The following is a 20,308-nucleotide window of genomic DNA, read 5'->3' as shown; positions in this document are numbered from 1 at the left end:
GGTTTCAAGTGCTGTTGCAAAAACTCAATATCAACAGTAAAAACATGAATATTCCTTAGTGAAATAGAGGATGGCTCTTAGCAAAAGAACTTGGAGGAGTGTGCCATAAAGCAGCATAAAACAGACAAAAGCAGGGGTAGTCAACCTTGGCTCTTTTATGACTCGTGGACTTCAATTCCCAGAATTCTTAGCTGGCTCAGGAATTCTGGGAGTTGAAGTCCACGAGTCATAAAAGAGCCAAGGTTGACTACCCCTGGACAAAAGCATAACATTTTCCCCATAAAAATGAAAAGCAGAGCTCTTAAGAAGTGAATCCAGGTATGATATATATTTAAATAAATGTAAACAAGAGATCATCATTCATAGCAATGGATCATGTATTAAGAAAAAAATATGTATTACTGTGTCCTGAGAGATAGTAGCCTAATTCATTTTCCTGCCTTCCTACATCTCATGTATAGAAACTAGTGGCAACTGAATCATGTCTCAGTATTGGTGACCAAATAGTATTTTCCACTATGCTTAAATGCTTAACTAGCTTATAGCTCAAGACAGGCTGCATGATATATAAACAGTGTCTTCCCAGAGAGAGGAAGAGCCAGGATATTCAGCCTGAAGCAATTCATTATTCTGCCCCAAAATTCAAAAGTATTGAACTAGAGTCAGAAACAGGCTTCATAACAGAATAATCAGTAGTCTAGAAAAATAGTTTCAATGTTTTAAAAGAGCAAATTGCTTTTTGCAATTAGAAGAATACAAATATTTCTGAACGTGGAGTTTAGTTGTCGGCTTATATATAAATAATGAGAGGGGGGGAGAGGGGGGGAGGGAGGGAGGATGGCAGGAGCAGAGGAATTCAGAAATAACTTCATTAATATGACCTGAAAAAAATAAAGCCCACCCTCAACTTTGGTATGGAGTTAGAGTAGATGATCTCCAAGGCCCATCCAACCCAATATTCTATGATTTGCACAAAACTATAGAATAAACCATAGAGTCGCACATGATATTTCAATTACCAAATGATTAAAATTTGTTCAAACATAAATTTTAATAGGAACTATATGCTCCTAATATACAGCATGAAGGAAATAATCAAATGTAATAAAAATTAAGAACTAGATTCTTATTTATTTTTTTGAATTTTACTAATCTGAGACATGGAAAAATAGGATATGGACTTACAGTAAAAATCCTCTTTATTTCCCCCCTTTTAAGGTAATCTGAATTCTTTAATTTTCTATGCAAAGCATTCATCTAGTAAGATTCACTGGAGGGAAAGAAAGTATTATATTAAGAACAGATTGTAAGGTATGATATTTATGTCAATTATGGGGAGGTTGATCAGAATTTCATAGGACTAATTAGTTAAATGCAGATAGCTTTAAAACAATGCCACTTGTATTTACCAGATTACTAGTAATTGTTTACAGGATTTAATATGATCAACTTTACATTGGCACTGCTTGATATAATGAAAGGCTCTAATTTTTACTATTAAGTTCAGTTCTACTTTAAAAAATAAAATTGCACAAACCATTTTTAGTGCAAGCATTATCTCTATTTACATATTGTACAATACCACTGCACATACTTAAACATGATTTGGAGAGGTTGCTTCATTCTGCATGGAAATACTTTGCAGCATTTCTTTAAAGCAGTCACATGTTTTCAACTTGTTAAAACAGCTTTGCCTTTTTTTTTCAAGTTTATATGAAACCTAAAAAAAGATGTAGATGCTTTAAAGAGAGCTGTGCTTATGCTCGTGTGCATTTTGAAACAACACATCCAAATTTTCAAAAGATGAAAAACCATATTGAGTAATGCTGTTATCATTACAGCATCCATACCATTATATTCATGAAACACAATAGAAACACAACCCAACAGAAAATGTGCAAAAGGATTACAGTGCATGTCTTAAGGTCTCAACCAAGTCAATTTACAAGAAAGTGCTAAAAATAAAATAGATGCCTTAAAACAAGGAACATAATCACACTATTACATCTCCCATCTTTTCACTTCCTAGTCAATTCTATTCAAGGAGAATATACAAGAGAATTCTTAGATGAAGTCTTGATTCAATACAAACTTCACAGTGATTACGGTGTTACTGTAGGCTGAAACACAGTAACTTGAGAATACTGCACCAATATTATGCAGATTGGTACGAAAGCAGGATTGCTCAGTATCATAGAGAATGACAGCTGAATAAGGAAGCTAAAGGGAGGGTGGAAAAGAGAAGGGAGTAACTAGATATGTACATGAGACCTAAGAGGTCCCACAGTTTGAGGTAGAAGGGAGACTCACTGCTTCAGTCATTGATTCTTTCTTTTCCTGGGGGCAGCACCATCACAACCATTTCTAGAAGGTCAGCTGTTCACCTTATAAGCAGTTTGCTAATTCTAAAAGTAGTGGATGAAGTGGCATTTACCAACTGTAAGGTAGATGCCATTACCATCTCAGAATCAAGGAGAGTATCCAAGGCATCCAACTAGCTTAGAGAGGTGTGTTCTTTATTTGTGATGAAATAGCTACTCCAGATTATTGAGAGTAGGGAAGAGAGAAACAATGTAATGGTATGTGGGAAAGACCTTGGGAGATCAGGTGAAGAGATGCTTCCTAGGAAATGGTCAGATAAGAGAGAGTACATCCCACAGTAGTATAGTGGGAAGAGCAAAGGGACTCTTGTTTAAATTCTCTGACTTTAAAAGTGACAGTTGGATAATTCTATTTTCAGACTTGCCAGATTCTGTTAATGTGGCTTTACAATAAAATAGAATTAGTGTATCTGATTATGTTTCTTGTCTAACCAACCTGGTACGGCTGACAGATAGTGGTTGGATGGTTTGGCATCAATTTACTCTTCCTGGTCCTATGTTTTGAAACTACCAAAAAACATGTTCTGTTATACTAGCGTTGTTTCTTCTTTGATACTACTATGTATATTTGTGCTCCATTGAGAATGATCGTATCTCCTCCAGTGTCTGTAAGAAGATGAACAGTTTTTCTTATCTTTTTGCATTTATGATGAATGAGGTTTCTCGTAGGCTACAAACATTTTCCTGTAAGACAGAGACCCCCATTTTTGGATTAACAAAAGAACCAAGTGCTTGATCTCATTCATAGTGGAGACCTTATCTTTAAGATCATGAAGCAAAATCATAGTGGATTAATTAATTTGAAAGTAAAATAAATTATAGTTAAATAAACTGTATGTCTATTGGATAAAAAGGGATACAAATAACAGAAGATAATTCACATCAGCACAATTCCCACCACAGGAATGTTGATCATCAGGTAATCTGGGAACTTTGTCAAGCATTTCCTAAAACACAGATACCTTAATTTACTATGTAGAAATATACCATAAGAAAAGTGCTTTAGATAAGGATAGGACATTGTAGATTTCCATTTAATAAAATGTGATTAATTATTATTTCTTCTATTCTTTCCACTTGAAACTTATCTAGTTAATACCTTTAATTCAAATTTGACTGAAATCTAGGATGTAGAAAAGTTGGTTGGATTAAGGCAAAAAGATCATCATCCACTTCATATCAGATTCACTTCATTCCTTATGCGGTGATTGCTAAGATGAAAGCATTGTCAGAAGTTTGCAGTCTTAGAAGTTTATGCCCAGGTGGAAAAAAAAAAGTCTTCATCTAATCCGTCTACTTAAATTACAAGATTTGGTAGCTTGTTTAGATGTCCAAAATATTTTTTTTTAAAGGAAAGTCTCCATGCTTGTGTTTTTATCTTGGTATGATTATCTTTTCTATGGCACAGATAATGTGATCCCAGTTTTTGCATAAAATTGCAAGAAAAGTTACTGCAAAAAATGTGCAAATAATATGGAAACGGCTTTTCATCATAGGAGCTATAAACTTTGCTATGGTGGAGACACAAACAAGGATAACAGTCATGAAGGCCAAGACTATGTTTATGCATTTTCCTAGTAGGACTTTGGCATTAACCGTTTCTGATTGTAATGCTTGCTGTTCTTGCTGGTGGAGCTCCAATTTAGCAACCCGTGTCTGGCAAGATTCCAAAGCTTCCTATTGGCAGAAAGCAGGAAGGGAACACAGTGGAACAAAATGTTAAGGAACTTATATACAAAATAGATTTCCATTTCTGTCTGATCAGTGAAAGAAGTAATTCAAGCCTACTGTATTCTACTGGAAAATGACTCTTAGAATTCCCAGCTCCATTATACCATTAGAGATATAGATACAGGTCTTAAAAAATACCCCATTATGTATAAATTGTTTAAAATTTTCATTGACAACAATAAAGTTCAAACATTTCTATTGCCTATGAAGATGTAAAAAGTGGTGGTTTTTCCTTTTCATTTTCTCTGAATATACTGATCATGAAAATTTGAGTTAATTTTTTAACTCACACTAAATTTCAAAGGAAATTATACTTCTTAAGAGAAAAAAACACCAATCTTTAATTGTAAGAACAAGGCATCTGACATTTTACATACTCTTTCCAGCTTAATTTATTAAGAATTTGGGTTTACAAATATTTTTTCAGAGTAATTAATTTTTAAAAGTTTAGCAACCAATTTATTTTTCCTTGCAACAAATTAGCCTTTTTTAACTTCCTGCAAATTAATTTTTTGGATGGCAATGTACGGAAGAGTTCTTTGCACTAATATTCTTTACAAATAGGAAACAATATTATTTAATTTTAAAATTGTGATACCTGAACATCACGTGACCGCTCATAAGCCTGATATGCTACTTTTTCTTCAATACTGGCCAGTTCTTGCTTCAAATTGGCTGTTTCATGTTGATGGAGGTCTGTTAGATCATTTAGCTGGTCTTCTAAGTGCTCATATCTTCATATGAATTTCAACAACAAAAAGATTTATTAAAGTTACTTTTGGTGTAGTTTATAAGTTAAAATATCATTTATAGGTGTTTCTTTTTAAAAAAAATCAGGATAACCAATCTTTTCATGAAGTGAGTTTAAATTGCCTTATATAGAAGCTAGATATTTTAGACTTTTTAAAAATCAAATTGTTGAGTATTTCAATTTATGTAATTACTCATCTCAAATGCATGACTCTGGGTGACTTACAACAATTGAAAACACTACAAGAGAACAAAATACAATCTTAAAAGAAAACCATATAAAATCACATCACACAATCCACAGCCAAGATAGATAAAACAGTCAACACTCAAAACAACCACTATTTAGGCTTTACCGCACATCTAGATTACCAGGCCTGGGGGCAAGGTCACATCAAAAGGCCAGTGGAGTCAGGGCAATATGATCTCCCAGGGGATGATATTCCACAGGGTGAGTGAGCTCCACAGCAGAAAAGGCTCTCTTCCTGGGCCCTGCCAGATAACATTCTCTAACAGATGGGACCTGAAGCATGTCTTGCCTACCAGTTCTAATGGGATGGGTAGATGTAAGCAGGGAAGGCAGTCTTTCAAATAATCTGGTCCCATGACATGAAGGACTTCATAGGTCATCACCGATACCTTGAACTGAGACCAGAAGCATAATGGCAGCCAACCACTGATAGAGCAGCAGGGTATAATTGTAATATAATATATAATTGTATACCTGAATCTTTCCTCTTGCAAGGTCTGAGAAATAAAGCCATAATCTCTTTTGAACTGTACTTTTAAATTCTCAATATCTTCTGATAATTGGGATTGTGCTTCCTTTATTTCCCTCAGTTCTTCCAAGAATATGGTAAGTTTTCCATGGTTGTCCAAAGCATTTGCCTCACCATGACCAAAGGATTGGTTTCCATTACTGTCTATGGATCCAGATGTTCCACTTGAGCATTCATCATCACTGGTGTATTTTGGCTTGGCTACAATGGTGGCACTACCACCATATGCCCTAGAAGTAGTTTCTGGTCTGAAGTCATCTAAGCTACTCTTCAAGTGAGCAATGTTGTCAGCACTACCAAACTTATTCCGAATGAGATTTGCAAACTCCCTGGATTTGTTGAAAACAAACACTGGAGGCGTCAACGAGACTCCTAGAACCCCCGTTTTGCAGCTTTCATTGGCCTGACTGGTAGCACGAACTTTGCCATGTACATCTTTTAAAGAGTGTTGGATTTCCTTTAGGCTGTCTTTGGAAGCATCTCTGGTGCTTTTGGAGGAACTATTCTGTTCTATTTCTTTTAGCTTTCTGTGATATTGTTCCAGTTTTTTTTGCAGCTGGGCTATGGAATGGGCAGACTTCTGATTCTTCTTTTCAAAGACTTGTTTAATTCGTCCAGCTTGTTGTTTGTCTGCACTGTTCACCAGCTTCAAGTACTCGGCCACATTCCCATCCCGAGCTGTTTGTTCTATTTTTATTTGCTCAGTAACTTTCAGAATCTTTTGTTTCAGACTATCTGCGCTGAGTTTTACTTTGTGAAATTCAAATATACCATCAGGTACATCAAAATTCAGATTAGTGTCTGAACCTCCCCGGCGAATATTAAGAGGCAAACTGAGTGTATTCACATCATGTCTTTCCACCTAAGAAAAGATTAAATACAAAAATCAGTAAGAGGCTTTTTTGTGTAAAATTTTATATATAGTTTTAAGTCACTGCAATCAGAAACTATTCAGAAAATTATCAGAATTTATTATCATAATTTTCATGGGAAATAAAGAATTGCTGGAGAAATACCCTGAGAAGACAGTTTTCTGTTCTTTCCATTAGGTTAAACACAATAAATAATAAAATACAAGTAATAAATGATACCAAGTTATATGATTTTACTTCAGAATTATAAATAATTTTAAACCTAAACTATGACACATTCCTAAATTTATTCACATTCATTCAGAAGTTAAAACAATATAACTGTTTTACAGATAAAAGTTTGCTGCACAATTTGTTTGCTACACAAATTGTTTATTTTTATTTATGTATTCAATTTCTATAGCCACCCATCCCAAATAATGACTCTGGGCAATTTATAGGCAGTTTATAGTTTTTTAAAACTGTAAAACAGTTAAAAACAGTTATTTCCCCCCCCCCAAAAAAAACTATATATAATTACTTCCCTGGTCAGTTTCTCAAGTCTCTAAACAAAACAAACATATTTCTCTTGACTCATCCAATCAGGAGTCAATTGTTTTTTACTTAGTTCTAAATTAGTGGCTACATTGTCAGTTCAGCCATTTGATCTGTTACTTTATTGGTATCCCCAGTTATCTACCAGCCCATTACAAATGATTATCATTTTCCACTTTCACAGAGAAAAAGTAGCTGAAATACATTCAGCAAAGCCAGAAGAAGCTCTTCTATATATTAGCATATCAAATTGCACATTGAATCTAAGAAGCATGATCCCTTGATACAATAAAAAGGTGCCTAAATGCAGTGATATTCATAAATCTATAATTTCTTTTTTGATTGTACTATATTTGTGCATATGCCTTAAACTATTGGAGTGAAAAGACATAAAACAATTTTAGTAGATTTTTATTTAAAATTATCTGTGGTATATTTTGAATGTGATTACTAGTCAGCTGTTAAGTGCTAACAACTCTGTCAACTGTAGGTCTAATAATAAAATATCACATGATATAGAAACGGGTAGAGATCTATCTATCTATCTATCTATCTATCTATCTATCTATCTATCTACTATCTCTCTCTCTCTCTTTATCTATCTATCTATCTATCTATCATCTCTCTCTCTCTCTCTCTCTCTCTCTCTCTCTCTCTCTCTCTATCTATCTATCTATCTATCTATCTATCTATGAAAACATTGCCCTATTTCCTTATGCAAGCAAAGTTTAGTTTAACATATTATAAAAAAAGAATAAAACCACAGAACAAGAAGAAAATGTCAGATGAACATTCAGGCTCCTAAAAAGGTAGATGTCTACATGATCAGATGGCCAGTACAAGATAGATTAAGCAGAACAGGAGTATTTTGCCTCATGGGATACAGAAAGATCTTTTTGTATAGCACACCAGACTGCAAACACATTAAGGCTAACATGCCAAAATACTGAATAAGTTTTCACCGGATCCTCAAATAATACTTTGAACAACTCACTGAAACTGAAATTTAGTTCATGTTATATTTATGTTAAATATTTGGAAGAAAAGAGTAGTGCCAGTCAATTGGAGTGAAGGTAGTATATAGTTTTATTTTCTTGGGATGAATAGCTAAAAGTAGACACTGCATTGGAGAAGTAAGAGAAATGCCTAGATAGTATTATGCAGGGCTTTTTTTGTTATAGAATGCACCAGAACAGAGTTCCGGCACCTTTTTTCGACGGATTTTCCAGAGTTGCATTCTTTTCCTATTGTTGCCCTTCCTATCCTCATTTGCTGCTGGCAGTACGGTGCGAGCGGGGTCCTCTACGGCGTTGTCTGCCTCCTCTAGGAGGAGCCATGAGGTGCCAAAGCACCACAGCCAGAGCGTGGCTTGATTGGCTGGGTCGAACCATGTGGTGTGGAAGCCGATGGTAGCGGTGGGAGACACATAAACATGGAGGCCATCTTTTACATAAGGGTGAGCAACCCTTTTGCCTTCCCTTACAGAAGGTGGGGTGTGAGGTTAAAAAGAGGCGAAGCGAGAGGAAAGAAAGGCGGCTGGTGTGGAAGCTTGCCCGACAGCGAAACTTTGCTGTTTCAGTTCTTTGGGTAGTTCAAAGGCTGGGATATCTACGAAAATCTCTTTAGTCTTTTATACTTTATATTCAAACTGCAGAGGGAAAGAATAAGAATAAAGCCAATGTCTTGTGATTTGGAGGTATTATTATTAATAATAATATATATTAATTATGTATTAGTCAGATGTAAAGGTGGATATACAGTATGAGGTTTATTTATTAAATTGGGTTTAACTTAAAGGTAAATTAAAAGTAATCTGTTCACTGACACTGTTCACTGACAAAGTTTCAACTTTAATTTGTTTCAAGTCAATATCCATATTAAATTCCAAATGTAAATTTTTCCACCTTGTTTGACAACTTCTTAAAAATAATTCAATCTTTTACAAGTAACCAGATTTTGTTTTATTGGGCCAATTTCATTCCACATAGAAAGCTGACATTTCCACTCATTAAACTAAATGGGTATGCCAGTGGTAAATGTCCCAGAAAATTAATAAAATGCCTTCTTGTAATTTAAAGCCACACAGTGCATGATAACATTAATAGTATTAACTTACCTTGAACAAAATCCTAGTCTTTTAGATACATTAAAAATTGAAGGGTTTTTTTTTTCAACTACAAAGGTAAACCTTGTAGTGTAGGCAAGGCAAGTTCTTTGATGTGTGTGAATTCCGGCACCTTTTTTTTTTTTTTACAAAAAAAAGCACTCGTATTATGAATGTTAAGGATATTTCAATGACCCAAAGGTGCTTTTTCAAAAGGCAACCGAATCAGAGCTGAAGAAGCTTCTGGGATGAGAAGCAAAACATCTTTAAAGAAAAACAAGAAAGTCCAGTTGCCTCTTGAAAATCACCTTTGGGACAACCATGACCTGGATGACTGAGAATTTCCATAAATATTTCAATGACAACAAAGATCAGAATAGCAAAAGTAAAGATCTTCCCAAAGATAAGATAAGACTAAAAAATTAGACCTTGAAAAATGATGAGAAAGACAGAAATTGTTGAATTATAGTTTTGGAAATGGTTATTAATCAATCCATTCCAGTGGTTGATTGCTCTCTCAGGCAATGATCAGTAGTTGAAACTCATATAGTTTGGTGATGTGATGTGAACAAATGATGGACTAAAATAATAGCTGTACTTGGGAAGGTTGAAGGAAGTTGAAAAAGAGAAGACAATAGACACTGTGGATGGATAGAAAAGAAAAAATATTGGAATGTCATTGGAAAATTTATGAAATATTGCTAAGGACAAATTGAAGTTGTAAGCAAGTTAGCAAAAGTAAACTCTGACTCAATGACATGTAAATTACTGGTCAGTGCTGAGTTAATTTTCCCTGCTAAAGAGTGGGAACAGAAGGATTAACTATATATTGAACACCAGTACACATTATGTTATAGGACCAATTGTTTCATTTAGAAAGAAGCAGCTTCAAACTACACCCAAGAGTTAAATGGTGGGCACTTTGCTTTTTCTGTCCAAGCCATATTCCCCAAAGTATAAACATATCTGAATGGCACAAGGTAACTATTTCATTTTCTGTTCTCAAGCAGCATTTTTTTTAAGAAAAGAAAAGAAAATGGCATTAGAATTCTAATGCATACATTTTGCCATAACATGGACTTAAAGACTCGTAATACATATGTACCAAATAAAATTACTACTTGGGTAGTATTCCATTTTTAATGGTCTAATCAAAGTTTAAGATTCAGGACTCTATGCAGCTGAGATAATTAAAACCACAAAAAACAATACAATACAGATAATAAAATAACCTCATTAAAACTGAATTAAAGCCATAAAACATAATCATTGGGAAAGTGCAAATCATGTGCCAATCAATACAACCATCTAGCGGGCTCCATATTTGCTATAGTTTGGATTTTCTTGTTTATTTCAAATACTTACATTCTACTGCTTACAAAAAGAATAAACAAATCATTAAAGATTTCTTAATGTACTGTAAAATTAAAGCAATAGTTGGAAGTAGTCAGCCACCTAGGCTATTTTATGGTACAACTTATTTTTTCCAGGAAGCTATGAAATTGCAAGAATTAGGTGTATCAATCCAACTGGGTTATAGAATAGATTTAGCCAATCAATAACAATATTTATCTAGAGACTGGATTCAACTTTATCAACTCCTGACTCCTACTGGAACACTGTGTTTAGAGCACACTGGAAAACCTGTTGTTTCTTAAATGTTTGGTTTGGACTCTCTTCAGGACAGACAGCCATGTTGTACAGTCCAAGTGAGCCTTGCAGAGTTCCATCCAACATCATTAATAACCATGTATGTTGGGAATTCTGAACATCTGGAGAGCATCAGCTTGGGAAGGCTGAACTATTTTATGCTTCAGATGTTGTGCCACTTCAGTCAGCTGTGAACTATTGCATAACCCTTGGTTAACAAAGCAATGTGTTAACACAATGTGTGAATTCAACCATTATAAGTGTTATATTGCAATGATAAAACCAACAGTATGATATACTGTCATAAAATTCAGAGCAATATGGACAATCTTGATACCTATGACAATAACAGATCAACTCAGTGCAAAAAAAAGCCTTGATTTAAATTGGATCATACGCATACTCTTCTAAAGCTTTATATCATAAAGCGTCTGATAGACGAAACCAAGAAACATCTTATGTATGACTCATTTCCTAAAGAAATGGAAACATCTTGAGTTAGTGTAAACTCAAAGTAATATTATGTGCTAAATGATTTTTTTGTTTATACAAAATATAATCAACAGAAGTATCAAGGGCAAATTGCATAAGCTTCAGATCTGGCTACAATATTATTTTCATGGTGTAAAATGTTTATAAATACCATGCATAATCATATGCAGAGTATGTCCTGATTCTCTTTTGACTTGAGTAACATGAAATCTCTCTTTTCTACAAAAGTGAATGACTTCCAGGTTCCCTGTGATATGCTCATATCAATAGAAAAGCCACCTGGGGAAAAAAGCAAAGTTCATATTTTTTGGATGAAACAAATATGAAATCAAATTACTTATGTTTGGAGCACAACATATAGCAGGGGTCCCCAACCACTGGGCCATGGCCCACTACTGTGCCGTGGCATATTTGGAATTGGACCACGTGAGTGGTGCGCATGCCAGCCTGCCATTTGCACAAGTTGAACTGTGTTTGTACGCCAGCCTGTCGCTTGTGCAAGGGCTGCATGTGCTCGCATGCACTAGCTGACCACTCACACAGCCCTATTCCCCTCTCCTCCCCGAAGCTGCCAAGGTTGGGGACTGCTAGCGGCCCAGCTGGAAGGAAAGAGGAACTGGGCCGCACGTGAATGGCCACCAGCCTGCAGCTCAGGCAAATTGAGCCGCACACCCGCACTCCAGCCAGCCACTCGTACAGCCCAATTCCGAATATGCCACAGCCCAGTAGTTGGCCACAGCCCGAGGTTGGAGATCCTTGACATATATAAACCTATGATCTCATTATTTACCTAAGTTTTAAAAAGGTAAGTTTTTTAAAAAGTATTTAAATAAATTAAAAAGATAAAATATATACAGCAATTAAAAAGAAGCTGATAATAAGAGCAAAACCAAATTCAATAGGAAAAATGATAAAAAATATTGAAATCATTTTCTAAACATCTAGAAGAACAAAAGATTAAATTGGCATCAAATACTGCAATATAGCTACTCATTTCACAGGGTTCTGCTAATTTTAGGTAATAATGATGGAAGTATGTAGGTATCTATGAGCGTACATTTTCCCATATCCATTTTATGTATACTTGGCCTCTATTCTTTTACCTTCTCTCTGCTGTTATTGTTTAATACACTGATTATTGTAGTTTGAGTGCTTTGTTTAAAACTGTGTTGCTTTAGAGATATCCAATCAGAAATAACTAAAAGACTATGAAATAAACTCTTGAAACAAAATGAAGCTTATTTGCAAAAATGAGACATTGTATACAATCTATTGAAAAGCATATTGTTGAAAAGAAATACTAAAGATACATTTACTCTTATGAATCATTAACTTACATTTATTCTAACTTGTTTGGCTGTTTAGTGTAATATACTAAAACCAGTTGCAAACCAGAATTTTTATTAGGGACATTATGCATCTGATTAATGCTGTTCTTTTAAATGTGGAATGAAGACAAGCTTTATTATCAGATAAAACATTATTTCATTGAGATTAAACTCAATTCACTTAATCAAGATTCAACCATTTCCAATGGTTACCTACTAGCTACTTATTGATATCATATGACACAAAAATGGTCTTTCTTAGGTAGTAACTTGCATCCTCTTAATTTCCTTTTCTTCTTAAAAAATGGAATCAGCAAAAATAGTTCACACTTTCTCTTCATGAGGTACTCCCAATAACAACAATAATATGTGTGTTATGTATGTGTACACTTTTGAGAGCAGGCAACAGAATTTCAATTTTAATGTGTGCCAATGTGCCCACAGTAAAAAATGACAATAAAGGTTAAAGGTAATTGCACATGCAGCTGCATAGTGAAACAAAATACAAAACAAATGAAATGCTTCAAATGTCATTATTTGATCCTAAATTCCTGAATGCATAAAGCCATGCACAGGCAATATATAAGCTAGTCACTTCTTTATTATTAGCAATCTTCCTAGCATTTCTTGTACTTAAATAAAAAGAATACTCCAAAGGTAAATTTTGAGTATACAAGAGAATAAAGGAATATGTCACCAAATGGAAGTACAGTAATTAAAATGTGCCCAATGTGTGCATTAATTAAAGACCACAATCCTCTACTACAAATCTTCAGTTTTATTCTGCATTTTCTGCTGTTAAGATCTAATATCCAACTAATGTTCACTAAATTTTAAAACAAATGCAACAGCCACAATGTATTATTTTATATTTACTGATTGTGGCAAAGCAATTTCCCTAAAGTAAACATTACAGTATCTGCACAGCAAACATGATGCTTATATTGAATATCCTGGGTTGCAGTGTCTCATTTTAATATGGTGGAACTCGACAAAAATAAGCACAATCTTTTTCAATGGTAATGCTTGCTGTGATGAGATGCATCTTTAGAGAACTGCAAAGGAAAGCAACACATACAATTTGTGTCCCAATTCAACTGTGAACTAATTAGACAGAATAAGCAACAGCTCCAGATGTGGCCTAATAGGTTCATCAGCAGAGTTTGTGTCTAATAGTTTTGTTACTTACAAAATAAATAAGGCATTTGAGAAATATCTTTAAACATTATGTTGGCTGTGGTCATGATGTTCCACAGCTTGACAAAATACCATAGGAGCTATTATTGCTCTACCCATCTGACATTTCTCAGCTCATATATGCCTCTGAGATTCTTCCTATTGCAAGATATTTGTGCTCTCATTGCTAGTGTGTTAGAGGAGCTGTTGCATGGCAGTTGCCATTAGGATAGTTACAGTCTTCTTAGTAATGTACTAGTAACAAGATGTTAGTTTTCAATCCAATTCGTTGTTTTTTATGAAGGAGAAACTTACATTCATGGCAGAAATAAATTAAGCATGGAAGCAACTCTCTTAGTATATACATGACATCAATATACGTTCATATCATTAAAAAAACTGTTTTTGGAATGATAGACTTAAAATGTCAGGCTTAGCATTTCAGGAAGCAATATATTAAAATACACATTAAATATGCAACTCAAACCCAGTGACAATACAGGTAATCCTGAGTTACGAACTTTCCCTTAGCGAACATTCAAAGGTACACGATAAGCGCCCCCTAGTGCTTACGAGCAAGTCCCGAAATTACGAATGTTGCTGCACCATGGCAGTTGTTCACTCTTATGAGCGACCACAGTGGTACTGCAACATTCACTCTGGTTATTCCCTCCCTCCCCTGCCCTGCCCCGGGTCTCCCTAAGCACTAGGGTAGGCCTTCAATACTCACCCTGCGAAGATCTAGATACTTCACTTTCTTGGCTGCTCCACGCCTTCGGTGTGTTCGCAGAGAATGGAAGCCTAAAGTAATGCAAGATCACGTGAGATCAGTGAGGCGAGATCTCACGCTACTGATCTTGCATGATCTCATGGTACTTTAGGCCTCTGTTCTCTGCAATAGAGAATGGAACTGAAGCCAGGGGATGCTTACGCGTACCTCTGGAGGCTGGATCCGGGTGGTTGGAGGCCTTTTCCAGGCGGCAGCAGCCTGGACCTGAGGCCGGGGGACACTTCCATGTGCCTCCGGTGGCTGGATCTGGGTGTCGGAGGCCTTTTCCAGACTGCTGCCACCGGATCTAAGGCCAGGGGAAACTTCCATGTGCCTCTGGAGGCTGGATCCAGGCTCCGGATGCCTTTTCCAGGCCAGATCCAGGTGGCAGATCATGTATACAGATACAGAACAAAATACAGATCATGTATTTTGAGAAACCAAGTAGAATTATCTATCTCTAAATGGCAATATCTGAGCTACAAGTTTCTCTTTGTCTCACATTCAAAGTAGGATCCAGGTTTTGTTTTCATTTTTTTTTTTTAAACAGATGGCTCTGAGATTTTCTGGGACCTTTAAGGATAGAGTAGAATAGGGCACAATGAGAATGATAAATCAGTGGAAAATGATCATAAGAAATATTGTGCAGCCAATGTTTCAGCTTCAGTATTCTTATCAAGTGTATACAAATCAACTAAAACAGTTGTTTAGAACAGTGCTTTACAACCTTTTCACAGATTGTACCACTTTTAGGATATGGCAATATTCGAGTACCACCAGTCGCCTAGCAAGGTGTCAAAAACTTGATGACCAAAAAAAAGAAAAAAAGTGATAAAGTACAGGTAGTCCTCGACTTACAACAGTCCACTTAGTGACTGTTTGAAGTTACAACGGCACTGAAAAAAGTGACTTACGACAATTTTTCACATGTATGATCGTTTCAGCATCCATAGGGTCATGTGATTTACATTCGGATGCTTGGCAACTGATTCACATTTATAATGGTTGCAGTGTTTCAGGGTCATGTGATCCCCATTTGCAACCTTCTGATAAACAAAGTCAATGGGGAAACCAGATTTACTTAACAACCATATTACTAATTTAACAACTGCAGTGATTCACTTAAAAAATGTGGCAAGAAAAGTCATAAAATGGGACAAAACTCATTTAACAAATTTCTTACTTAGCAACATAAATTTTGGGCTCAATTGTGGTCGTAGGTTGAGGACTATCTGTACATCCACTTACCACACGTTTAATTGGAAACTTGTGCCTGTTTCTCTGACATTAATCTTTGCACTGTTCTATCCCCTTCTCTCCCTCTGCTTGTCTCAAAGCCTCTCCTTTTCTCTGTCTCTCTTTCTCCGTCCCCTTCTCTCTCCCCGTCATCCTTTCTCTCTCTCCCTTTCCTGCCCAAACCTCCTCCTTTTATATCCTCTCCTCTCTCCGCCCTCCTCCTCCTTTTCTCTTTGGTGCAGCTCCAGCTGACTCCTCTCCCCAAGGCTGCGCGCTGCTCCTGGAAGTGCCAATCAGCTGGAGCCGTGTGCTGATCCTAGGCGCTCAGCAGAACCCCGGAATACCGCAGATCCAGCTGACTCTCCCACAGGCCTGTGCGGCACTGCCACTACTTCAGCTCATCCCCCCCACTACACTTTTACTCTTTTTTTATAGTGCTTTTCAACCCATTGTACATATACCACCTGCCAGGTGCCGAACTACCACCAGTGGCACGCGTACCACTGGTTGAAAAGCACTAGTTTAGAACATCTAGTAGACCATGTCAATGAAGTTCCAGTGAAATGCAAAAGCTCACTGACTTTATATTAACTGAAATTTACTACATGATCATGCAACTGCCAGCAGATGGTGCTGCTTCTTTAATTATCTCTATATAGAAAAGAACATCAAACCAATGTAATTTTTTTTTAAAAGGTATCCATAGGACTCGAATATAGCATATAAATAAATTGACATGATTTGGGATGGTTATGTACCTTGCCTAATAGTCTTCCCACTTCCAGTAATACAACATCCTATGTCTTTCTTTCTCTCAAAATCAAACGAACTACATTATGGCATAAAGCTATGTTGCAGTAGAACAGTTTGGAGAAGGAGATAAGCAGGTCTACCAATCTAGTGGGCAGAAGTGGATTTTAACAACTGCTTCCTGTACTACCTTTAATAACTAGTTTAAAAAAATGAGTGTTCCAGGAAAGAAAAGATGCCACGCTACTGATACTTAGGTATAGGAGAATTCCACTTCATTCTTGAAGGTATTAACATATTTCACTAGCCCAACAAATCACTGTTTTATCATTAAAACTATTGCACATAATGCTCAGATACTTTATAAACTTATTACCAATATTATCATATGCACACAAATGGAGAATCAACTTTATTTTAAAAAAGTATTCCTAGACCTAGACCTTATCAGGGGTGTCAAACTCAATTTCATTGAGGGCCGCATCAGCATTGTGGTTGTCCTTGGGGGGCCGGGTGGGTGTGGCCAGGGTGAGTGCGGCCTACTGGGTGGGCGTGGATGGAGTGGGCATGGCCTACTGGGAGGGCATGGCCAGCTCTACATCGTTCGCGTCAAGGGTGCCTGTGGGGGCCTGGGCAGGAGTGGGACAGATCTGAGGGTCTCTGGCAGAAGGGGGTGGGCCTGGGGCAAGCGCCAAGGCATGGTGCATTTCTTCATTCCTCACAAAGGGTGACACCTCCCCAGCATGCACCCAGGGGGCGGGGCCAATGCGGCAGGGGCTGGTTCCTCGTTGTTTCTGGACGGCCTTGTGGAGCTAAGACTGAATGCATTTCAGCATAGATGGCCACCACAAAATTGTACATTGGCTCCTGGCCGGCCTGGGCCAAGGCCAAGGCAGCGGGGGCCGTTCCCTCACTGTTTCCAGGATAGCTTCGCAGGCCACATGAAACCACTTCGTGGGCCGCATCCGGCCCCCGGGCCTTGTGTTTGACATGTCTGCCTTAGATAACATCATTATTTTGGTTCTCAATTTTTTTTGCCATGACAAAACACCTAATTAATGTCACAGGAAGCCAACATATGTTAATCTTTCCAGTTGACTGAGATTTCCACATACAGTTTTATGAGGTATTCACTAGGGTACTAAGAAATCACTTGCAAAACATCCCACACAGAATTTCACTTCCTCAAAAATAACATGGCTATTGGCATTTAATTGAATGAGAAGATAATGACTGCAGACTTATTAATTATTAAAATGTATGTATTAAATCTATCACACTGCCTCTTCCATTTGACCTGGCAGGTTTAGCACAATCACAGTTCCATCGACTAAACAATGTCCCCCATCAAGGTCCGGAAGCCTGCCTTCTCTGTGGCAACATCTGCCCTGGGCAATGAAATCTCCCTCAAGCCCCTGCAAATTCTTTTTACTTTTAAATTGAAAATGCTGCATAGTCCTACCACTATTCATGAGCAAGATATGTTAATATATAGATGGCTTCTTTTTACCTCTGTAGAAATCCAAAGAAATGAAAGCTTTTTCTGCAGGTTTCACTACAACTGTTCCCCTTCAGAGGTTTTGGGATTGCAACTCTCATAATTTTGATCATATGCTGAAATTTCTTAAAGGGACAACTCACTACCAACTATAGGGAAAGTACCAGGCTGAGACAGGCTGCTAAAGTGGAGAGAGCTATTTCAATTTCATGACTATCTTTCTTTAAATAGCTATTCCTTTGGGTACTAGATAACGTACAGTCATGTAATAATAGGCTAGCAGGGTATTACTGTGACATTAATATATTCTGAACATCTTTTCATTGATTGGAAACATGCCCATTCTATTACTGCATTATGATCATTATTATTCTAAGGTATGATTAAATAAAATAGAGTTTTATTGTTTGGGGAGAAACCTTAACATATTGTCTTTTGTTCATCTACTATTGTCTTTTTTAAAGACTATTACACCCCATAAATTATAAACGAAGGAAAATAATCATTTGGGGGCATAATAAAATAAATTACACTAAATAAATTTAACAGAAAGGTCTTTAAATTCACTGTAACAATGTCATGAAATATGATTCTGAAAAAATTTAATCAATGAACAAAAAAGTAGTTCATATTTCATATTTTCTGTAAATAATAAAAATCTTCCTCTACATATGTGTTTGTGTGTGTGTGTGTGTGTGTGTATCTTTTGAGAGACTTTAATAATTTCAGAGTAATGAACATGAGAGAGAGAAATTAAATGTTTTGTTTTACATTGGTCTATAACTATGAGGCATGTATCTCTCTCTAATATACAACTTCCTACTGAAGAACAATATGTACTTCCTTGTTCCTATGTAACAATGATGTTTTCAGATCCAACACCCAGTGGTGCAATAAAAGTACTTAAGGACTTTTTAGTACAAATTTTATAGACAAAATTCTAAGGACTTTTTAAAAAGCTTCCAGATACTTTGAACACTATCCTGGACTCCTGCTCTTTAGTTAGTGTGATGGAAGTGATTTCACAGGATTGTTGCAAGTAACAGATGACTCCTTGTACACTACCAGACTCAGATCGATCAATTACAGAGCCCTCTCCACCATCCTTGAGTGAAACCAAACAATGCCAGCAAAAAAATTGCTACTCCCAAGCCAATCCTTATCCTACTTCTGCTTTATATTTCACGTCACTACCAAATGATGTTGCCCTAATTTGTGAATGTTCCATTTATTGTGGACAAGGTGTTTCACTTTTTCTTCTGATTTTTCTGCCATCCTTTTTTTGGCATATCACCAACTGGCAAGAAAAACTACCATCAATCAGGGTACTGCAGAGGAATGGTATGAATTTGATTCTATTTTAGGATTCTGCTTAAGCTTCTGTAGGTTGGTAGTGATTAAAACTGGTGAGCAAAAGTGTTCACCAGTTCTGCATTATTTTTTGATTATGTGTTCATGGATTAGGAGTATGATAAAAGAATATATGAGAACACGGCAGAAAACTATTATCAGAGCATAACTGTGCCATGATTAAATCAAACAGAAATGATTGCAACACAAGAGAAAGACAAGTAGTTTGTTAAGTATTCCTCAATTGTGATAACAGTGAGTCACTAATACAATAACATGTGAAGGTGTGGTTTCTTTCCCTTATAAAAAGAACCATATTTTCAAAAGCAGACAAAGATTGACCAAATATCTATATTAATCATGCAAATTATGCAAAAAATTGATGAACTTCTGAATCCATAACCAAAATTTCAAAGGAATAGTTGACGGTCACAAAGCCTCAATTTTCAACTTTGTGTCAACTTGTCAAGGGTCACAAAGCCTCAACTTTTCCATTAAATAAGACACCACTCTGGACCAATCACTCCCATATGTTTTGCTTCACCTTCTGTCAGACTTGATATTATGGATAATTTGTTTTTCACTTTCTAAATTAGCATATTCCACATTGACACTTTTTGGAACTTCAGCATGATCAATGGTTAAGAACTGTGGGAACTTAAATTCAACATGTATGATGGCATCAAATGGGGTAATGCTCCATTTACAAACTGGTCCATACACAGATAATGAAAACTATTAGCAACAGGACAGTAATTTGTCTTCTCTTTCCGTGCTAAGGCAACAATTCTTTGATTGTTTTAAAATATTCAATACTGTATTCTACCTGGAACAATCTGTTTAGCTCTTTGCTAGAAATTGGTATCTTCAAGCCATACCACCTGCTTCAATAGGTAATTATACCAATC

The 20,308-nt window shown here is 36.3% G+C and overlaps 1 protein-coding gene across 2 annotated transcripts in view; it reads right to left on the bottom strand.

The window, feature by feature from the left end:
* Positions 1-3,755: 3,755 nt before the first annotated feature.
* TMCC3 (transmembrane and coiled-coil domain family 3) overlaps positions 3,756-20,308 on the bottom strand; it is a 106,463-nt gene continuing 89,910 nt past the window's right edge. For both annotated transcript variants that reach the window (XM_015812783.1, XM_015812792.1), the window contains exons 2-4: positions 5,587-6,503; positions 4,711-4,846; positions 3,756-4,058 (exon numbers count right to left, since the gene is read on the bottom strand). In XM_015812783.1, the coding sequence (XP_015668269.1) occupies positions 3,756-4,058; positions 4,711-4,846; positions 5,587-6,503 (1,356 nt within the window). The remainder of the gene's footprint in view (positions 4,059-4,710; positions 4,847-5,586; positions 6,504-20,308) is intronic.

This window comes from Protobothrops mucrosquamatus, unplaced genomic scaffold (genome assembly GCF_001527695.2).
Source record: "Protobothrops mucrosquamatus isolate PMUCROS unplaced genomic scaffold, P.Mucros_1.0 scaffold_65, whole genome shotgun sequence".
In the NCBI taxonomy this organism is placed as follows: domain Eukaryota; kingdom Metazoa; phylum Chordata; class Lepidosauria; order Squamata; family Viperidae; genus Protobothrops; species Protobothrops mucrosquamatus.
Note: the sequence above shows the minus strand (reverse complement) of the source record. Positions and strands in the feature narration are given on the sequence as shown.